The 16940-nt window shown below is 44.6% G+C and overlaps 2 protein-coding genes across 3 annotated transcripts in view; both read right to left on the reverse strand.

Moving 5' to 3' along the window:
* Positions 1 to 11325, reverse strand: part of stat1a (signal transducer and activator of transcription 1a) — a 16385-nt gene extending 5060 nt beyond the window's left edge. The window contains exons 1-21 of one of the 2 annotated variants that reach the window (XM_035521128.1): positions 11087 to 11325; positions 8664 to 8808; positions 7761 to 7911; positions 7226 to 7321; positions 6885 to 6974; positions 6583 to 6661; positions 6273 to 6364; positions 5829 to 5980; positions 4832 to 4990; positions 4484 to 4576; positions 4142 to 4201; positions 3997 to 4020; positions 3625 to 3712; positions 3481 to 3522; positions 3198 to 3281; positions 2970 to 3068; positions 2711 to 2846; positions 2078 to 2133; positions 1901 to 1992; positions 1595 to 1734; positions 1204 to 1392 (exon numbers count right to left, since the gene is read on the reverse strand). In XM_035521128.1, the coding sequence (XP_035377021.1) occupies positions 1204 to 1392; positions 1595 to 1734; positions 1901 to 1992; positions 2078 to 2133; positions 2711 to 2846; positions 2970 to 3068; positions 3198 to 3281; positions 3481 to 3522; positions 3625 to 3712; positions 3997 to 4020; positions 4142 to 4201; positions 4484 to 4576; positions 4832 to 4990; positions 5829 to 5980; positions 6273 to 6364; positions 6583 to 6661; positions 6885 to 6974; positions 7226 to 7321; positions 7761 to 7911; positions 8664 to 8808; positions 11087 to 11093 (2074 nt within the window). In that variant the 5' untranslated portion in view covers positions 11094 to 11325. Of the gene's footprint in view, positions 1 to 1203; positions 1393 to 1594; positions 1735 to 1900; positions 1993 to 2077; positions 2134 to 2710; positions 2847 to 2969; positions 3069 to 3197; positions 3282 to 3480; positions 3523 to 3624; positions 3713 to 3996; positions 4021 to 4141; positions 4202 to 4483; positions 4577 to 4831; positions 4991 to 5828; positions 5981 to 6272; positions 6365 to 6582; positions 6662 to 6884; positions 6975 to 7225; positions 7322 to 7760; positions 7912 to 8663; positions 8809 to 10151; positions 10302 to 11086 lie in introns of those variants that run through there. The other variant, XM_035521129.1, reaches the window with a different exon arrangement.
* Positions 11326 to 12580: 1255 nt separating this feature from the next.
* On the reverse strand, positions 12581 to 16352 carry mstna (myostatin a). The gene is made up of 3 exons (XM_027025224.2): positions 15956 to 16352; positions 15298 to 15668; positions 12581 to 15057 (listed from the first exon to the last, which is right to left on the reverse strand). The coding sequence occupies exons 1-3, from the start codon at positions 16308 to 16310 to the stop codon at positions 14677 to 14679; spliced, it is 1107 nt and encodes a 368-aa protein (XP_026881025.2). The 5' UTR covers positions 16311 to 16352; the 3' UTR covers positions 12581 to 14676.
* Between the last annotated feature and the right edge of the window lie 588 nt (positions 16353 to 16940).

Raw genomic sequence — 16940 nt, forward strand, 5'->3', positions numbered from 1 at the left:
CAATAATTCACTTAAATAGGACCTGCCTGACAAAGTGAAGTAGACCAAAAGATCCTCAAATGCTTGACAGCATGCTGCGATCCAAAGAAATTCAGGAACACATGAGATACAAAGTAATTGAGATCTTTCAGTCTGGAAAAGGTTATAAAGTCAATTCTAAAGCTTTGGGACTCCAGCAAACCACAGTGAGGGCCATTATCCACAAATGGCAACAACATGGAACAGTGGTGAACCTTCTCAGGAGTGGCCGGCCAACCAAAATTACACCAAGAGTGCAGCGATGACTCATCCAAGAGGTCACAAAAGGCCCCACAACAACATCCAAAGAACTGCAGGCCTCACTTGCCTCAGTTAAGGTCAGCGTTCATGACTCCACCATAAGAGAGAGACTGGGCAAAAATGGCCTGCATGGCAGAGTTCCAAGACAAAAACCACTGCTGATCAAAAAGAACATAAAGCCTTGTCTCAATTTTGCCAGAAAACATCTTGATGATCCCCAAGACTTTTGGGAAAATACTCTGTGGCCTGACGAGACAAAAGTTGAACTTTTTGGAAGTTGTATGTCCCATTATATCTGGCAAAATGAAAAACAAAATGAAGACTTTGGAGTGGCCTAGTCAAAGTCCTGACCTGAATCCAATTGAAATGCTGTGGCATGACCTTTTAAAAAGGCGGTTCATGCTCGAAAACCCTCTAAGGTGGCCGAATTACAACAATTCTGCAAAGATGAGTGGGCCAAAATTCCTCCACAGCGCTGTAAAAGACTCATTGCTAGCTACTGCAAACGCTTGATTGCAGTTGTTGCTGATAAGGGTGGCCCAACCACTTATTGGTTTTAGGGGGCAATCACTTTCACACAGGGCCATGAAGGTTTGGATTTTTACAAACTTTCATTTAAAATTGCATTTTGTGGTTACTTGTGTTATCTTTGTCTAATATTGATCTGAAACATTTAAGTGTGCAAACATGCAAAAAAAAAAAAAAAAAGAATCAGGAAGCGGGACGAACACTTTCACACCACTGTATAAGTTGTTGTATGCCAAACATCTGGCAAGACCAATACTAGTACTAGTTCCACAAAGACAACAACCAACTACTGGAGAGCCATTTAACAAACACATTTAAATTCCTACATGGATTTGGGCTCTGTGTGTGTGCCCTACAGATGTGTTTAGAGTGGGCGGGTATGAAGAGAGGTCTTACTCTCAGCAGGTTTGGAGTAGTACTTGCGAAAGGCCTCATCCTTAGGAGTGTTTGGGTAGAGGAAGCGCAGGGGGTTCTCTGGAACATTGCCGGCTGCCATTACCTTGTAGTTTTGGATGATGTGAGGCAGCGAGACAGCGAACAGCTCTTTCTTAGTGTAGGGCTCGACTGAACGCACTTGTGGCTCATCTGCATATATACACACACACACACACACACAACTTAAACTGGCAGACACCACTTTGCTGTCAAATTTTTAATTTTTTCTTACAAAATTGTTTATAGTAATATCTGGTTTTATGGCTTTGCAACATTTTTTTTTTCAATGATTTTACAGATAGGTGAAACAAGGAGTCAGCTACTTCATACTCAAAAACACACACACACACACCGTTTGAGGTGTGTTCCACCCAGCTGAAGGTGATGGCTCCGTCGCGGTTGCTCTCACTGAAGCGCAGCAGGAATGTGCCAGGAGCTTTATCACTGAGCAACACCTTGGTGCGTTCCTTAGTCACAAAGCCCATTATACACCTGAGAGTCCAGAAAGACAGACAGTTACACACACACACACACACACACACACAGGAGAAAATAGCCAGAGAGAGAGCGAGAGAGAGACCCCCACGGAACAGTCTCTCTGCCACAGCTTATTGTGAAGGCATGGCCACTGTTGGACAGTGAAAGCAGGAACTCCTACCCATCATCCCACAGGCTTTGCAGGTGCCTCTTAATTAGGTCCAGGACTCCCTCAATCCATAGCCAGAAGGTAAAGTTTTTCTCACTGCCTCCCTGCACACACCCACACGTCATGCAAAAGTGGGGTATGTGTGTGTGTGTGTGTGTGTGTGTGTGAGAGAGAGAGAGTGTTGCCTACCTTGCAGAATTTATTCCAGTGAATCTGAGCCTCTGGGTCTTTTGCTGCTTTTGGGCCTGTGGAGCAAAAAAATGTGCATTTAAATCAAACAAGTCACAAGAGTCACTTTGTACCAACACACAGACACACATGTTCACACAGCAACAATGACCTCATACACCCACCCACAGCACCACAGAAAAGGAAAGGGATGTTCAAGGTACTGGCAGATGCCTCATGTACACCAGTTCGAAAAGAGCATCCCTGTTTACTCTAATGGCTTTGAGTGTAGGGCAGGACGAGCTCGTCCCACAACAGCCGAGGTGCTTCCCAGAATGCATTTGTGGTCTGTGATATGCTGAGGGTAAAAACACAAGCCATCTGCCCCGTGGGCGTTTGTTGTTGGAGGAGCTTTGTGAATGTGACATAGTTGGGGAAAAGGGCATCTCATTCATTTCAAGCTTATTCTCTTAAGTAAGTTTGAAAATGTAAAAAAAAGTTACAGAAATTTGGTCTTTTTAAAAAAAAAAATTTTTTTTTTTAAAATTTGTTCCTGAGGGTGGACAGCATGAACCTTCTGTACTACAACCCCATATGAGAGATTAAACACTCAGGGTCAGACCATAAATATAAGACCACATTTCCCAGACTCACCCAGGAGTTTGTGTCCCAGCATGCTCAGCTGCTCCACATTGAGGCCTCTCTTGGTGATGGAGGAAAATTGCCAGCTCAGCACCTCGGAGAGCTGTCCCCAGCTGACCGTCGGAGGGTTCACAAAGAACGAGAGATTCTGAGAGGTAGGGAGGGAGAGAGTGAACCAAGAATCAGCCTTGGGCTTTAAACTGCATGTGGGAGTGGGATTTGTACTCCTGCAGGCTGAGGAGAGACCTGCCCTTCTGGGGGCGTGGCTCACCTTGGGATCGGACGTTAGCATGTTGTACCACATGATGGAGGCCCAACCACATGGAAGCTGGCAGACATTAGAGATCACCACAATGGGGAGAGAGGTGGTCTGGAGGGAGAGAGGGAGTGGTGATGCGTCAGGCACACACGTGTGATGCTGAGTTCAGATGGTGTGTGCTGCAGGAGACGGGTTAGGTCAGGATGGCGAGGACCAAATAAACTTTTTTTTTCCCCTCACTTCAAAGTTAATGACGAGTCCAGACCAGCAGAGTTCTGCCTCAAAGGTGAAGGAGTGGAGTTCCTCAGTGACAATCAGTGGTCCCTGTCACACACACACACACACACACACACACACCACACACACACACACACACACACACACACACACACACACACACACACACACACACACACACACACACTTTCATACATCCTCTTTTACAATTGCTGGGTCTGGGTGCCAGCGTAATGTGAAGAATGCAGTAACGATGTTAAACAGTGACGTGATGATGAGACCCTACCTCACTTGTTCTGTTTCCAGCAACCTTCTGCTCTTTTAGTTGCTAAAAAGAACAAAACACACAACAAAAATGGGTTTCAGATCATACATTCTGTGAACTACAGAACTTGAACAGGAAAAAGAAGAGCTGGGTTTGTCTGCGTACCAGATGTCGGAATTCTGCAGCCATCCCAATGGACTCCTCCATGTTCATCACCTTCATGTTTGTTCCAAGGATGTTGAACTTCCGGAAACTAAAGAGAAGCAAACAACTCCATCAGCATAAATAAAGTATGGGTCAGTCATCAGGCGAACTTTAAGTGCCATTTTGGGCGGCTCACGTCAATGGTCTGGTAAGGCAATATTAATAATTGGGATTTTTTGCTTTTAATCAATCAGAAAGATCTCAAAAATGCCAAGCAATCAGCAGGCACATCCAAAGTCATTTGTAAGCAATGTGCACGTGATGGCACATAGCGTTCTACACGCATCCTGAAAGCTCCGTTTTGCTGCACTTGGAGAACACACTGCATCTTACCCCTTCCGCTTTTCCGTGACATCCCTGAAAAGAGAAAACAAACCGTGTCAGGGCTTCGGCAGTTTATGTGGGGACATAAGTCAAGCCCCAGCCTGTTGAAACAGGATACTAAACAAAACCAGAACAGGGCGGGTTTCTCACTTACTTATCAAAGTGCACCTTTACTCTGACCATGTGGTTGAACTCCTGAAGCTTCACCAGTAGCCTGGAGAAGATGCAGGGAACACATGAAAATCATGACAGGACACACACGGACATCCTGACAGGACACACAGCTTTCTGGGCCACTTCAGCTCCGTTTAATGTGTGAAGTGTCATTTGTTCCAATAAAAAGACTTTGGGAGTTTACAAAAATAATCAGGAGATGTGCTGATAGTGTCCTTAAAACTTAACGCTGCATTAGAAATTGATTTATAATACACAGAAATTCCTTTCAGGGATGGTACAGTGTGTGTGTGTAAAAGGAGGCTGTGGTTGTTAGGTGTACCTGACTTTAAGAGTAAACAGGACTCCAGTCTTCAGCACCAAAGGCCTTTGCAACTGTGTAGGCATGCAAGGTTGCCTCTCTATCACCATGGAGCTACACACACACACACACACACACACACACACACACACACACACACACACACACACACACACACACACATTACAGGACATTTCAATCCATGTAAATGAGTAATGCCAGATTAGGTTTAGCTGTGAGTGCATACCAATGTGTGCCACTGTGAGTAATGTCTTCAAATAGGCATTAATTCAGTGAGTACAAGGGATAAATACAGTGTAGGAATGCAGTGCAGTTAAACAGCTGGAGCTATGCGTGGGCGGGGCTCACTTGGTGATGAGAGTCTTGAGGAGCGCGAGGGCCCTCTCCTCCATTGTGGCCCTGCTCAGGGCAATGGGGTCATGTGGATATGTGAACTTCTGCTCCAACTCCAACAGCTTCTTCAGCTGCTGCCGCACCTGCAGCAGACACTCGCCCACCGCCGTAAACCTGCCCAGAGTGTTCCGTCAGCATGCAACAGTGCGGGCCCCCCTCGCCATGCATGGGGCCGTGCACAAACGTCCTTTCAATGAATCACCGTTTGAACGTTACAAAAAAGCCTCCGTAACATGATGTCAGACGTGACGGGGTTTGCCGCATGTATAAGTAAGTGGGCACACCAATCAGTTGTAGTGGAGTACAAAGCGATCGTCAGGGGCAAAGGACGCGATCCGACTGATGGAACGGGCAGGAGTGGCTTCGGACACCTTCCGTTACTCAATACATTCCATGCCACCACGTCTCGCTAGGGTCATCTGAGCCAGGGCTATTCTCACTATTTGGTAGCTGGTCATAATATTCTAATATGATATTATATATTGATGACTATGTGAGAAATACTGACCACTCCAGTACTGTGCACTTACAGAAAAACTCCTCTTTGTACGGGGCATTTTTCTCCATTTCAGTCACAGTGTACCTACGTCCCTGTGGCAGCTTCGGAGGGTAAAAATATCCCTTTCATTCGCAGCAGGAATCGGAGCAGGGCAAAGCAACTATGAGCAACTTCCTCGAAACTTACACAACTACACTCACACACTACGGCAACGAGTAACTTACACCACGCGCTTGCACACTGCAGCAACGAGACACCAAAAACAACCTCAAATAAATAAATTTTGCTTCTTATGCAAACCAAGAACTTCCACTCCTTTCATTTCCTTGTGCATTATTTTGCACTTTAATGTACTGAAATCCACGTGGAACGTGTTATATGAAGGCAACGGATGTGGAGTGGAGAAGCATCTGTTTGGAGTGGTGGGCCTGAGCCTGACCCCAGGAATCTCACCAGTTCTGCAGCTGGTCCAGGCACACATTGGTCAGGCCCCCAATGCATGCCATCTGCTGGCGCCGCTTCCACTCGCTCAGCTCCACGGTGATCAGCTCGTACTCCAGCTGTTCCACCAGGTTCAGCAACTCTGACATTTGCCCCACCACTCCCTGAAACACACACAAACACACACACACACACACACACACACACACCATAAGAAATGCACCTTTACTTAAAGCCATGTAAGGAAATATCAGAAAAGGCTATGGTTTAACATTGTGCGCAGTGCTGGCCCACCTCCTGCACTGGTGATCACATCCTGGTGCTTTTAAACATCTCCTCCCCCCCCCCCAAGAGACACTGATCTTCCCACAGAAGCCCCGTTGCCCCAGGGTCCAGAATTACAGGACCCCAGCACCAAGGCCCCTCCCTCTCCACCATGACTTCACTCGGTCTCACCGCTCTCATGTTGCTGAGCTTCATGAACATGGCCTTCAGGCAGAGTTTCTCACGGTTCAGCTCCTCTCTGGATACTGTGCCGTTCAGCTCCTCTGTAAAATCGGAGGGGCACGTATTCGAAAACACAACAAACCTGCATTCAAATATTTTTCTATACAGTACAGTCAAATAACTTACATACCTCAAAGCAATTATGAGGACGTGCAAACTGACATTTTAAAACTGCATTTAGGTTAAGAAAGATCCCAAGTTTGACCCTGACCCAGTGCTGACATCTGAACCTAACCCCAACCAAAACCTCTGCGCCCACCTCGACTCTGCAGTGTCTTGCTTTTGAAATCATGTTCATCTTGCAGGTCCTCCAGATTCTTGATGTTCTGCTCCGTTTCCTAGGAGACATTCATGAAAAATATTCACATACTGCCCACACAGATTTCTGATTTCGTTGTTTCTTTCAGTCAACACAAAGCAAGCTCTGTATGCCATTTTCCAGAAACTTGTTAGGTAATGTTATGTTAGATTTTAAAACTGACAACTAGTCGGGTAAACTGGCTTGTAACTGATGGATGGCTGGGTCAAAGGTCGTGGTTGATGTTTTTTGCGGATCCGCACCTGTACTTTGGACTTTATGTCCTTCACCTTGTTGTCTAGCTCTCTTTGCTTCTCGATCATCATGTCACCCTGAGCACTCTGCGTTGTGTTCTGCAACAAACACGTCATATTTGCATTCACGTTCATGTATCCCATGCATATTCCTATGCGTCATTATCATGCATAATATGCATCATATCGTATGCGTGCCGGTTGGGTTTGGGAAGATGGCAACAATTTGTCATATTGAAACTAATGCCATCACTCCCAAAACGTTACTGTGAAGGCCTCCTCTAACTGTGCATCAAACGTACAGCCAGCCATTTTGTTCAGCTGAGCACAGGCGCACACTCACTGCCCACCTCTGACATCAGAGCAGCTGCCAAAATTTTCCTCTCTTCGTTGAGGTTCTTGCTAATGATCATCGCCATGGAGACAGGGTTATCCTGGAAGAGGTTCTGGAACAGGAAGAGTACAGATCTTATCAAGAATCTGCAGCGCACCTCTGACGTCTGAGAGGTTAGATGGTATCTGGGGTTTCAAGCTCAACAACATGCCTTTTTGGTGTTGCTCTCTGCCTGTCTGATTTCAGATTATTCTGACAGTGGTACAGATATGCAGTAAGAATGCAAGCACAAATCTAACCTTCTCTGATGATCAACTCGGACCTGACACAGCTATCGGAGATCTTAGATTTGTTTATAGTAACAACAACAACAACAACAATAACAGTATGCTGTTTGCTGAGCGCTGCCTCTGCTATGATTAGCCTGTTGATCCTGTGTACTAGGTTTCTCATGATACACTGAAGTGCTACTTCGCAAGCGAGCGAGCGAGCGTGGAGGGAAATGTGCTGTAACAGAAGGGGACCTTAGAATGTGGTTGTCTAACACAGACCTGCAGGTTGCGCTTGATTTTCCGGATGTTGTGCTGGTTCAGGAAGTCTTTCTCCATCGCGAAGCGGCTGTGCTGGTGGTCCAGCTGGGTTAAAAGGTCGTGGAACCTCACTGTCGCCAAGGACTCGTTCTCCACATTAGCAACATGGTCCCTAGAGTTGGGTGGGCGGAAGTAGTTTCTCAGCGTATAGTGCATTTCTCAACACAGTGCTTCAGTCAGTGCTCCCTCCCCACTGTGAGGGCTACATGTCTAATAACTGAACAGTCCAACTTTTAATTGATTTTCACCCTTTAAAGTGTGCTTATTATAGTTAAAATGGCAAAGGGATTTTCAGTGATTGTCCTGTTTCAGAGGATCTCAACTTCAAAGTCATTTACGTTAACAGACTAACTGTACAATCATCTACCAGTGACTGCAAAATGTATGACCTAGAACTGAATATGAGGAAAGCCTATGATCTATTTTAACTGCTGTTCAATATCAGTGTCATTTCTGTACATGGAAGGATATCTGAATCTCCAACCTTGACCACACTTTCCATTCCCTGATCTTATATCCACCAGTAGGGAACTGAACAATTAATGTAAATGACTGGCCTCTTTGACCCCTCATGTAGGCTACTCTGTCACACAGAACCGCTGTGAGAAACATGTGACCACTTGTTTGCAAAGAATATTAACACCACACAAAATACGGGGAGTGTATTGGTCCAAACTGCGGCCTAAATCTCATTCCAGTTCAGTCCTTTACAAAAACAAATCACCATATTTAAAGGATAGTGGGGCAAAGCCCAGTAATGCCTGCACATCATTGACATGGAGAGAGGGTCCACATTAACAGGCCGAAAAACGAGCAGCTGAGGTTTTGGCAAACGTAGGTGCAGCTTTGCTCCTGGGCCCTCACCAGTCGTGGCTCTCGATCCAGTTGCTGAGGTACTGGCGGATGGCCATGGGGAAGGTGTCATCGTACAGCTGGTCCACCTGCTCCAGGTACTTCGAATCCAGCTGCTGCAGTTCAACCCACTGAGCCATAACCGATGCTCGGGACGCTGGAGGCAGGAGGGCAAGAAAGGTGATGAGCAATGGAGCTACTGGTTAAGTGCTGCTAGCTAGAGCTGCTAGCCAAAATCAGGTGCCAACCTGTAGGCCCTTTCTATGCGGTTACCTTAACCTGGCGCAAGAAGAGAACAAACAAATCAACTAATGGGGACACGCATCTGCTTGCCATCATAACATTGCAGCATAGAGGACAGTGAATGCTGACCCATTTGCTTATACACTCCTGTGTATTCTACAATCTTCTCACTATTGTGTTGTGCATCTGAACTTTGTAGCCCTGTGCACTTTGCTACTGTATTGCTGTTTTGCAACACTAACCAGAAAAAAAAAAAATCTCACTCCTATGTATACTAAGTATAATGATAATAAACAGAAGCTTTTATTAACGCAAGTTATTTTTAAAACATAAAATACAACATTTAATACACTGATCTTGGGCATAAACATGGTTCTAAGGGACTTAGTCTACCTGTTTCAGAACCTACCTAGTGGTACAATACGAGCTAGCAGTGAATTAGGGCAGTAAAAACCACGGACATGTAAGATGCAGTGAACAACCCTGACAAACTTCACTACAGAATTTGTCAAACCCTTGCTCGTCAGAGGTATGCGAAGCGCACAAGCTGAGCAGAGGTGCTGGCTGGGTTTACGCACTAGACAAACCAGCCATCATAACACTGTTGATTTGCTGAGATTTGCTCATCGGTCGTGAAGTCCAAACGCAGAGTGTCTTGTACGTTCTTGAGACAAATATCATCATGCCTTTGACAGCACTGTCTCCGTTTTCATATTCTGCTCGTGAAGGCTCGTGATGTGCGCAATCGGGTTGCACAGACGGTGGAAACTTGTTATACCGGATATATAGGATTTGTAAACAAGAATATTTTTGGTAAGCAACAATACCCACTGAAAGCCAACTGGGACCTATTAAAAGCAACTGACAGTTTAGTTCTCAGTTCTGGTAAGTTGTCTACCTAGCTATTAATCTAGCTGGCTAGCCAGGTTAGCTAACTAGCTTTACAAGTCCCGAGTGCGCAAACGAATCGGAAATCGGTAGCTGAATTTAACTTAAAACGTTTAATCCACGTACAGCTAGCTAAAACAGCCGAATTGGTCACAAAACCTAGTTAACTGCTAGTTTTAACGTTCCCAATCAAAACCGATAATTAGGCCTTAAGTAAAATGTCATTATTGTCGAGGCGCATGAAAACAAATGGGGAACTGTCTTCGGCTGTCGGGCACAAACATCCTGTTGGTGGTGTAGCATTGTGGCTAACACAAAATAAGCTAAGATAAGATAGCCACTCCACGAGCAGACGACGTCTCCACTCACCGGAGAGAAGTATTAGTCAAAGACGGGACAGACGTCTTTCTTCGTCTCGTCGGTCGAGGTTTAAGCCTAATGCTCGTGTTAAGATGTTTTGACATTTAATTTGACGACTGCCCGTCACTGCCCCCTCTCTCAGTGCACTCCTGAGGTTTTCTAAAAAAAAAAAATTTAAAAAAAATAAAAAAAAACGCCAAAAAAAAAGCAGCTAGCTGTCCGCACGACAAGCGTCCCACGCAGCAGCCAATCAGAGCGCGGCATTGAGGGCTTTTTTTTTTACCTGCCAGCCAATCGGGATGACGCTCGAGCGGCGGGCGGAAGGCCGCTCCCGAAGGCACGTGGTTTACGAGAAACCGAAACCTCCGCGGCTGTGGATTTCCAGGCGTCCGATTTATATGTGCGTCTGAAAACCACTCGCGTTCAAATAACTTTAAAAAATATATGCCTGTAAGCATAAACTCTGTGGATTTCATGAAAGGCCGCAATCATAAATAAATTACGTAACTGATTCATCATCAACAAATTTGTTTCTCCATCAAAATATTTTTTTAGGCTTAGAATTCACGATGTCATATTTGTACCGCAATTCCCGTATAATTCTGACATTGTTAATGTGTTAAGCTGTATTAACTCGCGATAACTTCAGTGATCCATTGTCAATAACGGTTTGAAAGTTCATCTTTAGTCTTTAGTGTAAGGTCAGTTTTATCTTTTGTTTCTGCTAATGATTTTGCAGTCCACGTTTAGCCTAATCAGTTACTATTCCCCGAAACCATCTCAAATCTAAACAGTAAAAGCCGTTGTGTGAATTCGGGCTATAGCAGACTAAGGTGGTCTGCGAACTGTATCTTATATAACCTCGGTTATATAACACGACTTACAGCATTGCACACTTTAGGTAGTTACTGACTCATCGGCACTATGAAAGCATTGATACTTACTTGACATGCACTGAGCAGATGATCCCAGTACATTCCAGCATGTTATGCTTGCAGTATGTCTTCAATAGCTGTAATCAGTCCTAAAATAGTCATCCCACCGAGAAGCCAGTTAACGTTGAAAGGCTGCAATGAAATGATCTTCATAAGACTGAACCTGCAGTCAAGTGTGTGCAGCAAAGCCTGACCAGCATAAGATGTGCATATGCACTGCCCATGTTTACTACATCTTGCAGGAAGGACAATAAGTTGCAGTTGACGAGACCTATCTATTGACCTGGAGTGCAGAAAGGATCTGCTTGTTTATGCGCATGGCCATTTAGTCAAAGTGAAAACAAGACTATGCCTGTATGCTCATCTGAAAAACCCCAGACTGTTAACACTGCAGGCAAATTCACTCTGACAGCATTAATAAATGGCAACAGCATTAAGGCAGCTGGCTGTGAAGCATTTAGGCCTATATATTGCAACTTGTGCAGAAGTTCAATTTGAATACACTTCTTCCCCTCTTGGGGGAAGCAAAGTTGCAAATTTATAAATGATGCTTTTTGTGGAATTTTAGAGAAAAGTTCCTTTTACCAGCTTGAAAGAAGCACAGACTGAGCCATTAAACATTGGTACATTTAAGTGTGGATCCTCATCTAACCCTACAGACTCGTAATGTTGACAGGAATAGGAACAGTAAACCAGGACCTAGTTTCATCTGAAATGTTCCCCTCTAATCCAGACCAAAACAGGAAAACAGATGTGCCATGAAGGTTTTTGCAGTCCACAAGGAGTCCTATCTGCCCATTTAAGACATCAATCAGGAAACAATTAAATGATGTTATGAAATGCTTTATGGATTATTGAGTTGGTATATTTTGTAGGAAATTATTTTCCGGTGAATGCTGGAAACTCAAAGGTTGGAGCCAGAGATTTTTTTGTAGAGTTCTCTGACTAAATCTTTTGCTCAAATCTCTTATTTGGGTGCACTTCTGGACACTATTGAATTCAATTTGATTTTATTTACACGGTGCTTTTACAACAGACATTATCTCAAAGCGGCACTACAGGAACCAGGCCCCTAATCTGCAAGGCAAAGGCAACAGTGGCACAGAGGATGAAGGAGGAAACCTGGGGAGGACCTTATTAGGAAGTACAGTAGCTCCCCTGGTAGAGGAGGTAGCAGAATTAGAAACACCAAGGTTGTGAGTTTGATCCAAGAAGGCACTTATATGGATAAGTATGGAAGTTACCCTGGATTTTAAAAAGTAGATTATGCAATACCCTGTATGCACGTTGTTCACACTTGCTTCAGCCAGACAGGATGTGGGACAATCAAGGAGCCCTCCATCAGCCTGAGGTCACTAAGATGTGAATGGGCTGTACCTTGTGGAAGGTGGAAAGGAGTTCAGAGCTTGGTGGGTTTAAATGATATGGTGCCGTATTGCCAGAAAGTGATTCCCAGTCAATAAAACAGATTTGAGATTTTGATGTATAGAAAGATTTGAGATTTATTGCATAGGAACATCTTCAAGCCATAGCAGTTGAACAATTCTGTCTCAAGTATTCTTCACAGGCTCAAAGATTCATAATTTGTCCAGGCTTGTGTAACACATATCTGAATGTTTAAAATAATTCAGTTTCACAGTTCCAACCCTCATATAACCTAGTTCTTTTGACGTTTGTTAAATGTCAAAAAAGATTTGAATCCCATGTCAGTTTTAACGGTAAGTGCTAGAATATTCAGATACCGAGCAAAAGACAGAGATACACAAGAAAATGCAGTTCCATTTCCTTCAGTAATGATGACCATCGTCCCTGATCCAGTTCAGTAACCCTTCTGAGTGTTCTACAAATGTGCCTTTCTCAGTGAAGCAGAACGATCTGAAATGAAAGTCCCAAGCAGAATGTTTCATGGGTTGATTGGTGATTGATTGATTGATTGATTGATTGATTGATTGATTGATTGATTGATTGATTGATTGATTACTTATTTAGGATCTGACCTTGCTCTCCTTCCTACAAAAGAGACTGACGGAGCCTTTAATGCCCTTTAATGAAGAGTGTTCATGTGAATAAGTACATATTTGCATAGTTCATCTGATAAATACTATTATTTAGATACTGAAATTAGCAGTGGAATTTGAGTTATCAGCAAGAGACAGGACAATTTGTCAAGAGTCCAAGATGACTGATTGCTCATGTAGAGCTTGTAACTGTGACGGATTTGATATCAGAGGATTGCCAAACATCTGGTGTGTGTGTGTGTGTGTGTGTGTGTGAATTGCTCTCTGGAAGTACTGGAAATGGAAATTTCCCTTTGCTTAGTTGTCAGTAAGAACATTCAATGTTACCCATAACCAGAGAATAATACTACCTCGAGTCTTGAACCATTTTGTGCCATAAAATTGAAGAAAGCAATACAACGATTTGTGGAACACCTCACCCAAATAACTACAAAGTCACTAATAAAAAGTGAAATAGGCCTATGTGAAAATGTTAGCATTGTCCCCTTGAAATCTTGTTAGGTGACTAACAACTGACACTCTTCATTCAGTGTTAGGTGTGTTAACAGTGAAGTGTTCCTTTAACAGAGAGAGGAATGGGACCATCTGCGGTTGCACGCGTTGTCCTCAAGGCGAGGGCAAAGCTCCACTGTTTTCACATCCCGGCAGGAACCTCCCAGCGAGCCAAAGAAGCCTCATGCTTGTTTATTTCTTTGAAGAGCCGTGATCCACTCCACATGCCAAACGCAGGGTCGTCAGGGCCGTTTTGGTTCGGGTTACCAAAGGACAAGGTCCTTTTGGGTCATGAAACAATCGATTGTGGTTACATCACGACTGGGCGACTGCGCGACCGGGTTCGGTGGTTTTGGGAAATACGCCAGACCTTGTGATGATCTTTAGCCACATCCTGGAATAGTTCCACTTAAAAACGGCCTCCGACTATTGTTAGACACAGATTGCGCTGTTCTAGCGTTCAAATTGCCAAAATGTAATGTCGTATAAAAAGATAAAAGTTGCATTTGTAGGAGAGCCTGTAAATATGGCCGAAAATACCAAAATAATCAAAAACATTTTAGATCTGTTTTTTATGAGTGTTTCAGGTAAGATATTTTCTGGACTTCAGTTTATCAAGCCGTTCAGGGCAAAAAAAAAATTTTTTTAAGTATATTAAAGTTAAAACCTTTTACAATACAAGCCCTGTATTGTGCTAGCAATGCTCTGTTCTGAGAAGCTTCTCTTGGGTCAAACAGGAGCAATCAGTGATCACAGTATGGTAACAGAAGTGTTCTGTCTGGATTATGGTAACAGAAATGTTTGGATTCTCTGGATTATGGAAGTTAGTAATTACTGTAGTTGTACTTTTATGAAGGGTTGTAGAGTCACTTGGGCAGTGCCCAACGTAAAAAGGTGCCTTGGCTTCTTCTAGCCTTAATTGTTTAACTGTGAGCTTTAGGATCTGTATAGCGTGCTGGAGTTGTTTTACATTGCGCTTTAGAGGAGAAGTTGAGAGACAGCAAAAATTCCTCTGTAGTCCCGAGTGACCGGTCCCGAGTGACCGGTGCCGCGCGGGCTGTGGGAAGGCGGAGGTGGGGGTGGGGGGACTCACGAGCAGCCGCAGAGGTCCACGACCATGGACGGGATTTTACCGTAGATTATCTGCTCTCTGTGGTTGAAGTAAAGCATGTTAATCGGCGACATCTTTGTCGGCGTGCAGCAGGGTCCCGCGGTGCCGCGCGGGTTGGCTTTGTTGACGAGGTGAGTGTGCGGGTACTTCTGCAGGTGCACGTGCTCGCACTCTCCCGAGCAGTAATTGGCCTTGTAGCGCTTGGGCGCGATGATCCAGTCCCAGCCGAAGTCCTCGAAATCCACAGTGAGTGGATACCGGCAACAGCGGGACTCGGTGGAGTGTTCGTCACAGTCGAGGCCCGAATCTCGCTTGGATCGCTTTGGATTCTCCGTGATTTTGACTTCCAGGAAAGGTTGCTAAGAACATGAACGCAAAAAAAAGGAAATCGACACGTGATTAGGTCAACTCCGTGCATAACGGTTATGCATAATTGTTATGCGTAATGGAAATCCTATGTGTTAGGCGTACTTAAAGCCATTTCCAAAGTAATACGCATGAGGTTATCATATCTAAATGCAGACGATACGCAGTTGTCATGTAGCTACTCCCGCAATATCATAGAAAAATACATAAAATGGGTATTTAAAATGGTTTACGAGCCCTTTCTCCCACGATGCGGCAGATGTAACGGCCAGGTCTTTCCCTTCGGTGTCGAAGGCCTTTATTTCTATCCCAAAGTTGCTCTCGGGTTCCTCAAGCCAAGACTGCAGGGACTGCTTCATGTCGATGCTCTGCCAAGGGTTGGTCTGGCCATTCACGCCGATGTTCAGAGAGCGGATTCTGGATCGAGGGTTGCCGTTAGAGGGCGGTCTCAGGCGGGAAATCTGCATGGAAACGTTGGTCGTCTCGACTCCGAGACGCAGGTGTATCCATAGCTGCGCCTTCAGAATGTTGTTTGGTAGAATCTTCGGACTCAGCGAGAATAAGCAGCATCGGTGCATCCTGTCAACGGGAGCCATGCTTTGTGCTGAAACGAACATAAAACATTACTTGGACACTTAGACATTTTGTTGGTATCCTTTTACGGAAACGCCCCCTTTTCAGTTGTACGCAGCAATATGACAACTTTTATGAACAGTAATTCGTTTTCACGCGTAAAACTGTAGAATGAGATTTTAGTTATCTGTAATGTTTTAACCGCGAACGGAACAGAGGAGACTCCCGCAGTTCTTCTCACCACATCCTCTGTTGTAGCCAGATTTAGTTTAATGAGTGCGTTTATCAGACATAAAGTAGGAAGCGGTGCGCGCCTACGTTCCGTGGCCATGGTAATGATCGTTTCGGTAGCGGCTTGCTCCTCATCTTCGGGGACGCTCCCCTTCTGGTCGTACTGATTCAGAAGCTCCAGCAGTGGTGGTGCTTGGGGCAGGAGCTGTTTCACCGTGTCCCTGCTGATGTTCGGGGCCTGCTCCAGACGCAGAATGCTCAGGATGCGAGACTTTATCGAGTGGAGGCGCATTAATTTGCTCTGCTCCCTGAACTCACACGTCGAGCACTGCTCACTGTCGTCTGTCGTCGTCAAGGAGCGAGGCGTCGTATTCAGGCTCTGAGCCTCGGAACCGAACAGACTCAGAAGACTAAGAGAATAAACAATAAAACGCATGTTCATATCTCCGCGCCGCTGGATGCGCCACGCCTCTTGGGAACGCCACTTTACGCACAGAAACACGAGGGATCTGAAGTTTCCTGTGACTTACGTGCGGTTTTATACCGCGGGTCCCCCACTGACACATAACTTACGATTGGCTCGGTTCATGCTGGACGGACTCAGTATAAACGAAGGAGGGAGAGTTTCTTGAGATGCTTCCAAACATAATATTTTTCAAAACTGAGAAAGGGTTTATGAGTAACTGCTGATCTTATAGGAAATATTGAAGTCTTTATAGCGGGTTCGTATGGTTCATATACCACAGAATGTGTACATGCCACGCATATAGTTTTTAAAATATAGTGCATAAAGCAAAGGACAGTTTAATGTGCTGTCTTTGCCACTAGGTGGGGCCATCTCATTTACGCGTACTCGCATAACGGATGCACGATGCCTACAGGGATGGTCGTTTGTTTTTGGTGATACACTTTTTGTATTATAGCCTGTAGTCATTCAGTCCAGAGAAATTCTTAATTTGCATACGCGTTACATAACACAGCATTTAAAACTACGAACGTATATTAAGTACTGTTTCAAACTTAAATATTTTAAACAATATTGTGAAAACCAATAGATGTCATAAGGATTATA

The sequence above is a fragment of the Electrophorus electricus genome, chromosome 21, assembly GCF_013358815.1.
Source record: "Electrophorus electricus isolate fEleEle1 chromosome 21, fEleEle1.pri, whole genome shotgun sequence".
Lineage (NCBI taxonomy): Eukaryota > Metazoa > Chordata > Actinopteri > Gymnotiformes > Gymnotidae > Electrophorus > Electrophorus electricus.

Coding starts and splice junctions, on each gene's coding strand:
- mstna (XM_027025224.2), bottom strand. CDS start 16,310: ATGAACATGCGTTTTATTGTTTATTCTCTTAGTCTTCTGAGTCTGTTC. Junction 15,669..15,955: donor CATTACCATGGCCACGGAAC/GTAGGCGCGCAC, acceptor TGTTCGTTTCAG/CACAAAGCATGGCTCCCGTT. Junction 15,058..15,297: donor CATCGTGGGAGAAAGGGCTC/GTAAACCATTTT, acceptor TCATGTTCTTAG/CAACCTTTCCTGGAAGTCAA.